This window comes from Amblyomma mixtum, chromosome 3, assembly GCF_055824585.1.
Source record: "Amblyomma mixtum isolate Tamu chromosome 3, ASM5582458v1, whole genome shotgun sequence".
Lineage (NCBI taxonomy): Eukaryota > Metazoa > Arthropoda > Arachnida > Ixodida > Ixodidae > Amblyomma > Amblyomma mixtum.
The window spans coordinates 349,921,814-349,935,954 of record NC_143014.1 but is presented as its reverse complement, the minus strand read 5'-3'; the positions used below and the strand labels follow the sequence as shown (position 1 = coordinate 349,935,954).

The 14,141-nt window shown below is 47.4% G+C and overlaps 1 protein-coding gene and 2 pseudogenes across 1 annotated transcript in view; 2 read left to right on the top strand and 1 right to left on the bottom strand.

The window, feature by feature from the left end:
• The first annotated feature begins 3,538 nt into the window (after window positions 1–3,538).
• Window positions 3,539–7,198, top strand: LOC149356328 (uncharacterized; annotated as a pseudogene).
• A 53-nt stretch (window positions 7,199–7,251) lies between these two features.
• Window positions 7,252–9,079, top strand: LOC149356327 (uncharacterized; annotated as a pseudogene).
• A 4,490-nt stretch (window positions 9,080–13,569) lies between these two features.
• The window catches only part of LOC149356326 (aurora kinase C-like), a 46,637-nt gene continuing 46,065 nt past the window's right edge, over window positions 13,570–14,141 (bottom strand). Inside the window, exon 12 of the mRNA XM_089576309.1 lies at window positions 13,570–13,602. Coding sequence (XP_089432435.1) covers window positions 13,570–13,602 — 33 coding nt within the window. The remainder of the gene's footprint in view (window positions 13,603–14,141) is intronic.

The window sequence follows — 14,141 nt, the reverse complement described above, 5'->3', positions numbered from 1 at the left end:
CAGGAAGAGGCCCTTGCTAAGGAATCTGCAACCTCACTAAATGAAATCCCTTGTGCCCCGGTACCCAAAGCAACTGTACCGTATTTAGACGGAGCGCGATCAGGAAGTTGAAAAGACGCGTAATCCCCTAGACTCAAGAGCAAAAATTGATGTACCAGATGCTGTAACGACAAAGCTGAGGCGCATTGCAGAAAAGCCGCCGAGCATTTCAGGACTCCTAGTAGGCGACAGTCACCGCACCATACGTTCTTTCGCTGCTGGACGACGCGCAGCCTCTCGCCTACTTTCCTCCCGCAAGGCCTGTCTGGCGGCTTGCACGGCTTCAGAAGGCGACGCCCTAAGCCACATCCTTTGCAACAGAGCGGCTGGTGCTGTCGTTAACTGGCGTACCATAGCGCCCGCAAATTTCTCTTTGAGATTAGCCTTTGTTTTTTTCTTATGATACCCGGTAGACCAAAGGCATTCGAGCACTAGTCTATCGAGTACGTCAATTTTTGTCCTTCTTCCTGATAGCCCTATCCTCTGCGATATCGAATAGGATTCAGTAATTTTATCTACAGTATTTTGAATGCCCATGTTTAGTAATATTTCTAAACATTACTGCACAAGGGGTCACTTTAAGGATATGGCAATTTAAAACTTATATAAATGCAGTCAAATTCAGCGATATGTTTCCAAATTCGTACGAACCGCATTGTGCCCTCTGCGGTGAAGTGGCTGACTTATACCGTATGGTATGGGCATGCCACAAAAACTCAACTACACAAAGAATCAATAACCCTGCAACTGAGGACTGATAGGCGGCGCTGTCCAGCTCATTCTGAAGGCCAGCATTCGTTGGTGAACCGGGCAAGAACAGCGGCCAAAGCCAGTGGGCTTCTGGAATGAAGGCCCGCCCAACCATTTTAAGCTTTAACCGTTTTTCTCTCTCGCTCTCTAGCGACTAGCTGCGACACAAAAGCCGCTTGCTCAGACCCTTGTTAATGCGTCACATAAAAAACCGCCGATATTCGAGACGAAAATAGGCTGATTGCTTGAAGGAGGTCGAGTGATTTTGTTACGTCATCACAACATGCCCTGATTGGTCGAAAGAGGTCACGTCACCTCATGACGTCATGACAACATGTCCGGGGGGTTTTTGTTAGCAACCTGGTTTTTAGACAGCAGTCGTGATGAATAACAATAAAATTCGATGTATATAATTTCGGCACCGGAACACAATGGCGGATATGCGCTACTGCAGCTAGCAGTTCCAATATGACGGCTGATTGACCGACAATTCCAAGGAAAGAAGGGAAAAACCTCAAATATCATGCTATCGAATTCCACTTTCATACCAAAAATTATTATATTGCGATCGCGGGAGCTACATAGAATAATACAGTTTGAATACGCACAAAAAGCATAAGAGAAGTAAAGCAGAACACTAGCTTTATTGATTTCTAGGTAAGGAATTGTTGCTCAAGGGAAACATGAGGCACAACTCGGAACAGCCACAGGTTTGGGAGGCATATGACTTTCTTGCATGGTAACTGTGATAGACACGTGACTGTGCTGCCATATCCAAGTAGGCTTTCCTGTGTGAAAGCTCGTCTCATTTGGCATTCCAGCTCTAATATATTACCCACAATCATCAACATTGTTCGCACGTAGTGATTTATGAAATTATAAATCTTCCACTGTGCCGTACACGAATGTTGCACTTGCACTTGCAAAATAGCGCCCAGCTCTCGCTAGCAGAAATAAAAACTCACCTGGTGTAGCAGCATCCCCGTTTAAAAAACTAAGGCGGTTGAAGCGTCCCGATAGTTTATGCACCTTCATCACCTTTCTAATACCTCCGAAAAACAATGGTTACGGTTTGGTTTTTTGGGGTTTAACGTCCCGAAGCAACTCAGGCTATGAGGAACGCCGCAGTGAAGGAGTCCGGAAATTTCGACCACCTGGGGTTCTTTAACGTGCACTGACATCGCACAGCACACGGGCCTCTAGAATTTCGCCTTCATCGAAATTCAGTCGCCGTGACCGGGATCGAACCCGCTTCTTTGGGGTCAGCAGCCGAGCGGCGTTACGAATCATTAGGTAGCTTGTATAAGGGTAAAGTACCACCCGAACTTGGGGAGTCAGAAATCCTTCGCATCACCATCCCCTTTTCCGCTCTCGATGAGCCCCGCCGGCAAGACCTTATGCCGGATTCAGGCGGAAGCGGATTGGAGATAGCATGACGCAGAACCCACAGCAATACGAAGTGAAAAAAAAATCAGTTTATTAACTTTGCTACAGGCTAAAGAATATTAAGGCGACTTCTGGACCAAGACTTCGACGAAGTCCCCGCTTCAGTCAAGCAGCGAGAAGCACGAAATGTCGGCTACAATGGAAAAAGAATGACAAAAAAGGCGGATTAGGATTAAATAACAAGCACAGGTAACCGGACATGCAACTTTGCAGGATATACCGCAGTGTGAGCATACGTTTCCCTCAGCACAACTTCCCCACGACTGAAATAGATGAATCCACATGGAGCATGCTTTCACCGAGGGTATTCTTACGCTCCCAGGCTAAGGATAAAGCGCACTTCGCTGCAGCTGTCGTGCATGAAGCCGACGTCACAAAGGAAAATAATAATAAAGCAGCGCATGAATACATAGCCAAGGCATCGACAGAAAATGTGTGCAAGCATTAAGCACGCTATGCAACTTTAGTGCACTTACCATGCAAATGCAGCTTATTCCAAGGATTCTAAGCTCTCGTCGCTGCTTCCGAAGATTCCAGAAGTGCGTTATAGCTCGACAGACGTGTCTGGGAGATTCAGGGCTCGTAGTTTCAAGTCGTAGTGACGGCAGTCGAGCGGTCAGGAAGACAGCAACACGACTTGCAAACGTAGCCCTTTATTTGGGCTGACTTGCGCCAGCGAAAGAACTGAACAGCACGACAGGGCGTAAGCAGAAAACGTGCTTGTCAGTTGTCGAACTACGAATGCCCGCCGCTCTCTGCATAGTTCAACTGAAAGCCGTCAAGGAAACTTCGTTGTAACCGGTCAAAATCAACTACAGCAATCTGGAAAAACGTAGATGCACTTCGTCATGGCAGTCATGAATCGAGATTAGTCCGGTAGCTTCACATGTCAAGAAGAAAAATGATAGCGCCCCGTTCCTGCGGCCTTCAGCACGAACGAACGAACACTGCAATGATACGTGGCAGTATGATCCGATCGCGCTGCAAGCGGAGGAGCTGCCTTTCACGGCAAACTGCACAGGCAGAAGCGTTGACAGCGAAGCGCTGGAAGAGCGCAGGCAGCTGGTCGGAGTCGTTCTCCAGGCTATCCAGAAAACTCCAAGACGTCTCGCTGGTTCACTCCTGCAACTCATTAGCAAAAAGAGCGCCTTCCGCGTCACTAGTGCTTGACGGGAACTCCTCGGAATCATCGCGCCCGCCTTTGTCAGGATGCCTGCAACCGTCAGAGAATTGTAGGCTCCGATGGCAGCGAGACACAGATTCTTCAACGGAGATTTTCTTTGGTCGCAACGGCGGACAGAGAATGGATCAGGGCCCGGAGCTGATCACTGATGCGTCGCACGAGTACGTGCAAGGAACTGTGGAAGACACCCACGAACTGGACGGATTTGACTGCTCCTGGGAATCGTGCCGGCTTTTCGGCAGTGGCGTAGACGACCGTGGTGTATCCTGGAGCATCAGGTCGTCGACGCTGCTTACCCACTCGCTGTAATAACCGGGGTCCTCCATGCTGTCACCTGCGAATCAAGGAACCAGAATTGAGGCTTACAGAGACGCGCACCGCCGAAAATCTTTCACTGCTACTGTGAGTCAGCTATGAATATGTACCGATTATACTTACTGAAGCACAGAACGAAAGCCTCTTAGTCAGGAGCGTAGTCAAACGAAGACGTACGATAAATTTTCATAGGGTAGCCACTCCAAAGCGTTCGCAGGCGACTGGGGACTTCTCTGCAAGACGCGGCCTTTTATAGACCGTTTACAGAGAGCAGTTTGCTTAGTTGGTGCTCGCGGCGCCACCGCCGTCTCGACATAAGTGGCCTACAGGATCTCAGACGACAGCAGCTGGTGCCTACGGGCTGCTAACTTCGCCGCTGTATCCGCATCGCTTTGGGGCCAAAATGTGGAAAAGTAGAGGCAAAACATGTTCCGTGTTCGGTTGCAAGAACTGTGACGAATATTTGAAGGCTGGGAACATATCTGTTTGCGAAACACACGGGCTTCAACATCACGAAGATTATCCGCGATGCACAGATTTCCGATGCACAGATTTCCGCAAGGAGAGAAGAACAAGTTGATTCTACAGCATTAGATCGCTAACCTGCAGAGGAAAGACTTCTACCCCGGCTAATCGGCTAGGGTGAGTACACAGGATGAAAGTGAAACTCCAGTTGCTCTGGTCGTTTGTTGACGGTACCTGTAACGCCGGCAGCCGTCAGTGATCGCACCCTCAAGCCGCTGTTGAAAAGAATTTCTGTACATGGTCTGACGGGAGGTTTTGGTTTGCTAGTATCGTTTCAGTCACCTTGCATTCAATGTTAATCTGAGAGTACAGTAGTATGACTTAGAGCCTGCTCTTTTAATGGCAAATATAATGTAATCTAGGACCGAGCTAAACAGGCTGATGTGTATGTCCGCATTTAGTCGGTGCCTTTCGAGTCGGCTGTGCGTTCGCGCTTGAAGCGTAAATCTGTTTCACTGTAAATACCTTATCTCTACCTTCTCGTTTTTAAATATTTACGCGAACATGCCTTGCTGACCGCATTTCATTTTCGCCACAACGGGGAGATGCGAGTGTTTGCGCACGTGAGATAGGATCCGACCAGAAGCTTTCCAGGCGTTGTTTTGGTATTTTTTTTGTTAATGAATTTTGGCATCGCACAGCCGATGAATGCTGTTGAGCTATTCTTGAGTGGGTGCAGACGCCGGTTGAAAAAATTTCTTGTGTGCCCCGGTTTATAGAAAACAAAACTTCTCAAATATGCATTGAGAAAATATTATGGTGATATATTTTTGAAGAGCACAAAGCAGAAGTGCAGTGCCTGGACAGTTGCATGAAATCGACATATTACATGTTTAGTTAGAATGAACATATTACATATTTCCTTCAATGTGTGGTGTTTGACGTAGTCCGCTTGCACTGGTTGTCAGAACTTAATGTGGCCTTCATACACATGTCTTGCAGGTATGCTCAGTTCATTTCATTGATGGGCGTCTCATTAAAGACAATGCATACCCAACACTGCACCTTCGAACACCGGTATGGCTTTTGGAGTTTGTTCTGAACTGCAGTTTATTTATTCTTTTGTATTTTCATACTGTGCAGTTCTTTACACTGTTCACCACAAGGGAACAGGGCACGACGGGGGCACGACGTCACAACTTTGGCGCCAGGGGCGTGCTTAACAGCTCAATGTTTGTCATGCAAGGAAAGGGGCATGCAGCATTCATTAGGCGAGCAAGATGAAGAGAGTGCTGCAGCTTATGATCACCTGCCCATCAACACTGCAACAGAGGATCTGTCACATAGGTACAGTAAAGTGGTGTGAATTATCCTTTATGGGTTCTCATTTACGTGCTTTTATGCTAGTCTGTCTTGTGTGCAAAACATGCACGTTTGCTTTCACTAATTATATGCACAGTTTAATCCTGTAGTATGCTACGGATATTGCTTGTTTAGCTGAGAGTGTGCTGCACTTAGCAGTGCTTTCTTCATTCCAAGTGAATTTTGCATCCTTCATGTCGCAAATAAGGTGGTTTTTGTGCCATACAGTGAATGAAGTAAACAAATATGCAGCGATCTCGTCAGCGGGGTAGCACGCCGTCTACAATCTTTGTGCAAATATAGTTTGCCACCATTAATGACATCAATTTTTTTTTTACAATTTCAAGCGTAATATGCACCTTCGAAATAGAAATTAGACCCACAATCGTTCATAAATTGCATAAATTTATTGTTGCTGTTTCCATAATAACACCTCTACTAGTATTTTGCACTTGAGAACTGTCTTCGTCAATGCTTGAAGATTCATTTTTGGTAGTACTGTTTCATTTGAGTGGAGAAAAAAGAATAGCGTGTGAAAGGGTTAAGGATTTCAACAGCAGAATCTGTTTACAAATAAAGTTGCTGCTGTCATGAAATGCTCACTGTGAGCTTCCTTACTAGTTTTGCCAACTTTGGCATCGTCATGTTCAATTAGCATTAAAATTTCTTGCAACCGCTCATATACGACCAGCCTAGTTACAATTCATGGCTTCGACCCAGATTGTGCATCTCATGCTGCCATGTGCGCAGGAGTTATGCCTATTTCTGCAGGGGTACACAATCTGCATTTCAATAAAGCAATTACCATCTTTTCATTCTTTTTCCCATCAGATTCCGGTTGCCACATGCAGCTATGTATGTTTGGAACTTAGCTTTTTTCACAATGCTTGGGGTTTCCTGCTGTGCAAATTGAAACGTAAAGCAATGCACATGAGAGCAGCCTTGATTTCAGTCAGTGTATGTATAGCCATTGCAGTGCACAGGTTCATCGTCTGCTGTAAGCTGCATTACAGCATTTTTGCTGCATTTGCAGTGTTTAACGGGCTACTGAGAACAACTCTGTATATTGTCGGCCAATGATGGTGACCCCTGTATTTAGTTTTTTTCCCATTCATAAAAGCTCAGTGTTCGCTTATCATAATCTCTTTGTGATTAGAACACAGTACCATATCGATAGAGGCCAATTTCAATTTTTCCTCAGTGTCCCTTTAAAGCTTTCAGTACTTCTCCAAGTTGCTACAGGAGTGCGATGCAGCCCACATTTATACAGTCAGAACATTCAAGTCATATCCCTGTAGTGTAACCCTTGCATAGCATGGTCATTTTATCCTGTGTGCCTGTTAGCGCAGACCACCGCGCTAAATATTGTCTCACTTTCCTCCACATCCTTCGTTGTGCAGGAGAGAAGGAGCTCAGAATCTTGTTGATCGCTGCTTGGCCTGTGGATGGAGTTGAAAGATTGCCAAAACATCTGAAAAAGCAACTCAAGTGGAGGAGCCAGCGGCTGTTCATGACCATGTGTATGCAACCACTCGCACGCAGGCCCCAGTCACTGCAGACAGTGCTCTCCAGACTATCTTCAGTGCATACTCAACTCTTTCTGTCATTTCCTATTCTTTACAGGTCTGTCAAAAGTAGCATTTGACGAACTGGTTCACACTCTTTCCACTATTGTGAAGAGCCCTTTCACCATGCCCTTTGAGGGCCAAATCCTACTTACACTGATGCGGCTGCGTCTTGGCCTATTGCTTAATGACCTCGCCTTAAGTTTTGGTGCATCCACGGCAGCCATTAGCAGGATTTTCTGCTTCAATCTAACACAACTTGCAAAGTTTACCAGAGAGTACTTAGTGTTCTGGCTGCCAAAAGCAATAGTTTGGTTTGGTTTGGTCTCAAAACGTCTCAAAGCGCCTGAGGCTATGAGAGACGCCGTAGTGAAGGGCTCCGGAAATTTCGACCGCCTGGGGTCTTTAACGTGCACTGACATCGCACAGCACACGGGCCTCTAGAATTTCGCCTTCATCGAAATGCAGCCGCCGCGACCGGGATCGAACCCGCGTCTTTCGGGTCAGCAGCCGAGCACCGTAGCCACTGAGCCACCGCGGCGGGGCCCAAGAGCAATAATATGGAGCACACTGCCCAATGTTTTTGAGGAGAATTACTCCGTAACTTGTATTGTGGACTATTTCGAAATTTTCATTGACAGACCTGGGCAGCTGCACAGGAGAAATATAACTTAGTTCCTACAAATCGCACAATACGGCCAAAATTCTTCGTCATTGCACGAAGTGGGTTTATTAAGTTTATGTCAAAACCGTATAGTGGCCGTGCAAGCGATCGTTTCATCACTTTTGACAGTGGTTTTTTAGGCCACCTGACGCAAGGCGATGAAGTCCTCGCTGACCGTGGCATTAACATAGGTGACCTGCTGCCACCATGTGTCAAAGTTTCACTCACAAGCTTTTCCAAAGGCCGGCCGCAGATCTGTCGTTCAGAGGTAGTAGCTTCGCGTCGCCTGGCAAGACTTCAGATTTATGTTGAGCGATCAATTAGGCGTCTCAAATGCTTCAGGATTTTGAAGCAATTCCCTGCTAGTATATTCGCAAAGAAACCCATAGCAAATGATGTACAGAGGGCAAAATGCATGTCTAGAACAGCCGAACTGCGTGCTTCCGGCCGCTCAGAGCTACTTGCGCGACGTCTAGCGATATAACGCCTGGTTCGAGACGACGGAGTGTGGGCATGCGCTGCCAAACTGATAGCGCTGGCCGTTTTTCGGGGCTCGCAGGCGGCCGCGGCTTTACCTCCTGCTTTGGCGTTAGTAGCGCTGATTTGCGCTACCGTCTGCGAAAGGACATATGCGGCAGAGCGCACACCACTGACTTCTTTTTTTTTTACTTTCTTTTTGTGCGACGACAGCCACCTCACCTGAGGCCCCAGTATGCTTTCAATAATCACATGCCTATTTTGGCATTTGCCGAAGAACGCCAAAACGCCAAACCTCGCTCCATTATCTAAGGCTCGTAGCCGTGATGACGATGCAGTACACCGGCGCGTATGTGATGCGGTGAATTGCTCCTCGCCAGAGCTTTGCAAGCGCACAAAAAGAAAGTAAAAAAAAAAGAAGTCAGTAGTGTGCACTCTGCCGCGTATGTGCTTTCGCAGACGGTAGCGCAAATCAGCGCTACTAACGACAAAAGAAGGAGGTAAAGCCGCGGCCGCCTGCGAGCCCCGAAAAGACAGGCAGCGCTATCAGTTTGGCCACGCATGCCCACACTCCGTCGTCTCGAACCAGGCGTTATATCGCTAGACGTCGCGCACGTAGCTCTGAGCGGCCCGGAGCACGCAGTTCGGCCGTTCTAGACATGCATTTTGCCCTCTGTACTTGGTGCCATCGCTGGGCTCTGCAACCTCCAACCAAATCTGATTAGAGATCATGGTGATGCATCAGAGCCTGGTGCTCAGGCACCGTCGCATCCAGGCAAGCATCTGGAAGTGGTAGAAAACACACCTGAATGATGCATCGAGATTTATGGGGAGTAGCCACATCTTCTAGTCTTCTCTTGCTTTTATGCACCTCCCATGTTCTCTGTTCACTCAGTAATGTCACTAATGTTCTCTGCAAGAGAAAGGCTCCTCAAACCGGCATTCAGTTAAAGCTTCTGGGCCAGCTGTAGCCACCTTACCCCTGCAAACTTGCCAATCAGTTTCAACTAGGATATCATTAAATTGCATTTATTCCCTTAACCAACCTACTCGATCCATGTCTATATCCATAGCTCGCATTGCTCTCAATTTATTTTAAGCATTTTCATTGGCTTCACAGTTTCTGCCCCATAGGTAAACACTTTCAAGATACAACGAATTACCTCCTCTAGCATGCTGGTGTACTGGCAGGCTCCTGTTGATGACCTAAATATATCTTTCAATATATATATGCTATTCAGGTATTTTCCGAGCTATTTCACTAACGGCTCCGAGCTATTTTTGCCGCTACAAACAACTCACTTTCGAGCCTTCTTCCATGCCATCCGATTACTGAAGTGTTTGCCAGAAATTTCAAGTCCGCTAGCTTACGTCCAGGAAGAGCAAACTCTAAAGCACTCTTTCTCCTTGAGGAACTGAAGTTGGAATCATTTGAAGAGCACGTTTGAGCTACCTAGATTGACGTTCTGAGCCTATTTCATTGTCTTGATGGTTGTAAAAATATGTTCTTCCAGCTTGACACCTTCGCTGTTGAAATTTTGCTTTCCCTCTGAAGGGCTATGTAGTCCATTCATTCCCTTCAGAAATTGTCTAATGCTTTTACATGTGCTTTTTCTGGACCATGGTTATGCAATGCCTCATGATGCTTCAACTAAAGCAAGTGCTTTCTCACATTCAGTGTAGGCTGTATAAAGGGGGGGGGGGGGGGGGGATGGCTACATTGTGTTATCCGATTTATGCAAATCTTCACAGCTGTTAACCAGAATCAACTTGTCTTTCAGGTAAAATACAGTAAAATGAGCACAACCAGTATTTGTATTTTTGTCACTGGCAGTGGGTGTGTAAGATGTTAGTTGAAGAAAAAAGCATTATTGGCAAGGCATCAAGCCCAGACATCCATAGCTGTATGCGCAGAATGGTACAGGTGGAATCGGTCAGTGCATTTTATGAGTGGAGCAGCTCAGTGTTTGAGGTTTGGTTTTCGGCTTACTTAGGGGCACTTGCTTTGCAGCTGTGGTGTACAGTGTAGGTCTGACGTTTGTGTGGACTTCGGATTTTTAAAATGCAATGCAAAGTTTTGTTGGGGAGTTTCTGCATTGACTTGCATGATAGAAACCTTTGTTAAAACCATATAGGAGATGTCTTACTTTGTCGTTCTTTTTGAATATTTATTGCCTGTACTCCCTGCATTTACTTTTGGGATGATGACAGAGAGAGAGAGAGAGAAAAGGACGGAAAGGCAGGGAGGTTAACCAGGCGATGCCCAGTTGGCTACCCTACACTGGGGGAGAGGAACAAAGGGGAAAAAGGAAAAAGAGCGGCAAAGAAATGAGTCTGTCAAGTGTCCATCGACCACTATGTCACAGGGACAGAGGGCGCGCACAGAAAACTTAGATTATAGGCGGGAATGCAACCCCGAGTCCCTTAGGAAATTCAGGAGCGCTTTCACCGCTTTCCGTTGTCTGGAAGGTTGCGTCCAAGGCCCCAGAGCGTTAGACTCTGTTAAAGGACGCGAGTCCAAGCGGAGCAGAGAAGCAACTAGGCAACCGCGCTCTCGCTCAAAACGAGGGCAGTCACAAAGGAGGTGGCTGATCGTCTCGTCACAACCACACTGGCCACACGCAGGAGAGTCAGCCATTGAGATGAGATTGGAATAGGCGTTTGTGAACGCCACTCCCAGCCACAGGCGGCACAACAGCGTAGTATCACTGCGGGGGAGGCCGAATGGTATATGATGTTGGATCAAGAGGTTGAAGTGATGCGAGCGGGGTGTCCAACCTCCAGGGGCAGACCACGACGTTACAGTCAGGTTTCGGGCGAGCAGTTGAAGGTGCCTTGCTGCGTCAGCTCTTGTCAGGGGTATGCGGACAGTGTTGGTTGTCTCGTGAGCCGATCGAGCAGCATCGTCAGCTAAGGCGTTACCAACAATGCCGCTATGGCCTGGTACCCACTGGAAGATGATTTCATGGTCTTGTTCGATTGCCTGGTGATGCAGATATCGTATCTCCGCTATAAGTTGCTCATGGTCGCTATGTCTCAAGGCAGATCGAAGACATTGTAGGGCAGCTTTTGAATCACAGAAAACAGCCCATTTTTGAGGTGATTGTTGTGAGATATACTGTACCGCCGCAAGAAGTGCGGCCAACTCTGCTCCAGTAGAGGTAGTCCGATGCGAAATTTGTTGGTGAATTTGAGTCTGTCGCGATGGAACGACCACAGCGCAAGCAGAACTAGTAGAGGTTACTGATCCATCCGTATAGACGTGAGTACGGTCCCAGTATTCGAAGTGGAGCATGGACAGTGTCCGTTGCTTAATGGCTGGCGACGATAAATTTGACTTCTTCGCTATCCCCGGAATAGCAAGGCGCACACATGGGAGCCGCGTACACCACAGAGGAGAGGGAGGTAGTGCTGCCGGGGTGCACTGTTGTGGGATCGACGACTGTTGCGTCGTTATCACCTTCGCAAATGCAGAATGTGGTCTCTGTAGTGGCAGGGCGCAAGGTGATGCTGTGGAATCCTTGAGATATGACGTATGTGCATTCGCAAGCAGTCTAGGACAATATAAGTAGAGATCGGGTGGTCTTTGGCGAGAGCAATGCTACCCAGTGTTGATGCGCTCCGAGGGAGGCCTAGGCATGTGCGAAGGGCCTGACCCTGCACTGACTGGAGGGCACGCATGTTAGTTTTGCACGTGTTTGAGAGTACAGGTGTACTGTACCGCAAGCATCCCACAAATAGAGCTCTGTACAACTCCAGCATTGACTGGACCGACGAGCCCCATGATTTTCCTCCCAGAAATCGAAGTAAATGAGCGATAGATGTTAGCTTTTTTTTTCAGTAGAGTGCAATGCGGGCTCCATGATAAATTGCGGTCGATCAGGATCCCTAGGAAACGATGAGATTTGCTGTAAGAAATGACTTGACCGTCGATGCGTACCGGATATGGAGTCATACATTTACGTGTAAATGCCACTAGCGCGCACTTTTCCGGTGAAACGCTGAGACCTTTCTTCTGGAGATAGGAAGAAGTGATTGATGCTGCCCGCTGAAGTCTTGCCCGCACTGGGGACGCGTGACAGAGGAGGCCCAAATGCAGATATCATCGGCGTACATACACACCTGGACGGTGTTGGGGAGGTTCTCATGGAGGCCGATGAGAGTCAGATTAAACAATGTAGGGCTAAGGACACCGCCCTGGGGCACGCCACGGTAGGTGTAATGCGCAGGCGTCGGGCCATCATCACATTGGATAAAAAATGATCTTTTGGACAGATAGCTCTCTATCCACGCAAACATCCGACCACCGATGCCCACAGTTTCCAGCGCATCAAGGATGGCCTCATGGGTCACGTTGTCGTAGCCACCTTTTACATCCAGAAAGAGTGCCACTGACAAACGTTTCAAGTGCTTCTGTTGTTGAACCGTGGATACGAGGTCAACGACATTGTCAATATAAGAGCGACGCCGCCTGAAGCCGGCCATAGCGTCGGGGTATATTTTGTAGTGTTCGAGGTACCACTCAAGGCGCGACAAAATCATTTTCTCCATGACCTTTCCTACGCAACTGGCCAAAGCTATTGGCCTATACGATGAGAGCTCGAGTGGAGATTTCCCTGGTTTTAGTAGGGGTATCAATCGACTCGATTTCCATTCTTGAGGAACAGCACCGTCGAGCCAAGAGTCGTTGTAACATTTGAGGAGCTCTTCTCGCGCGTCGTTGAAAAATGTTCAGTATGAGGTGAGGGTACGAGCCTGTTGGTTTGTGCTTTGTGCCTGCATTCTTTTTATATGTTCAGAGACGTATTTGACGATTCTGATGTTGCATGCACAAATAAACCGGGTCAAATGTTCTTAATGACGAGACGACTAGTTGAATCTTGTTAGTTTATTGGAGTGAGAACCTGTTTATTGCTTTTCTGTCAACAAATGCTGACAGCAGGTGTGATAAATAGAACTCCTCAACGTGTGCTACTTGCTTGCTTAAGAACTGCTTGTCATAGGGCACCTCGATAACATACAGCTCTGTTCTGAAAGTAGTAGGACTCTTTTTAAATAAAATTTATTCATAAGAGTAGTAAAAACGATCATAATTTTTCAAAGTAGCACCCTTACACACCTACACGCTGCTGCTAATGAGTTTTCCAGTTTTCGTACGCCTCCAGGAACGCCTGGACCGGAATGCTGTTTAGCTCCCTCGACACGGCCTTTTGAACCGCCTCTACTAATCCGTGATGTTTCCCCTTGAACGTAGATTTAATTTTCGGGGATAGAAAAAAGTCTGCCAGGGCCAAGTCGGGGCTCTAGAGTGGCTGAGGCAGCGTTCCCGCCTTGTTCTGGGCAAAATATCGGGGTCCTCATTCACATGATGAAGAAGATCCTGGCAGATCGCTTTTGCAGTTGCGCTTTTGCAAAAGGCAGTAGGCCTTTTGCTCCTCTGACAACACTCGCGCACACTTTCCTTGTTTTTGAGGAAACTTGGGTTTGAGGAATGATGAAGTCATCAGCAATCATTCTGATACTCATCCTACAATCGCTGTGGAGTAAATGTTTGACTCGCTACACATTTTCGTTAGTCTTGCTGGTCGAAGGGCGTCCCGAGCGGACGTAGTCTTGCACTCTTTCCTTAACTTCTCGGAGCAGCCTGCGCCACTGGTGTGCCCATGGCAGCGTCACCGTAGGCCTCCTTAATCATATCGTGAGTCTCTGTGTCCGTTTTACCAAGATTTACACAAAATCTGATCGCGTATCGCTGATCCGATAAACGCTCCATGATTCTGCATGACGAGATGTTTCGACAGGCGCTCATAGTGCAAGCGACCTGCGCTCTTCAACGGGCGAGAGCCGACTGGCGATTTTCCCCAGCATTCCCAAT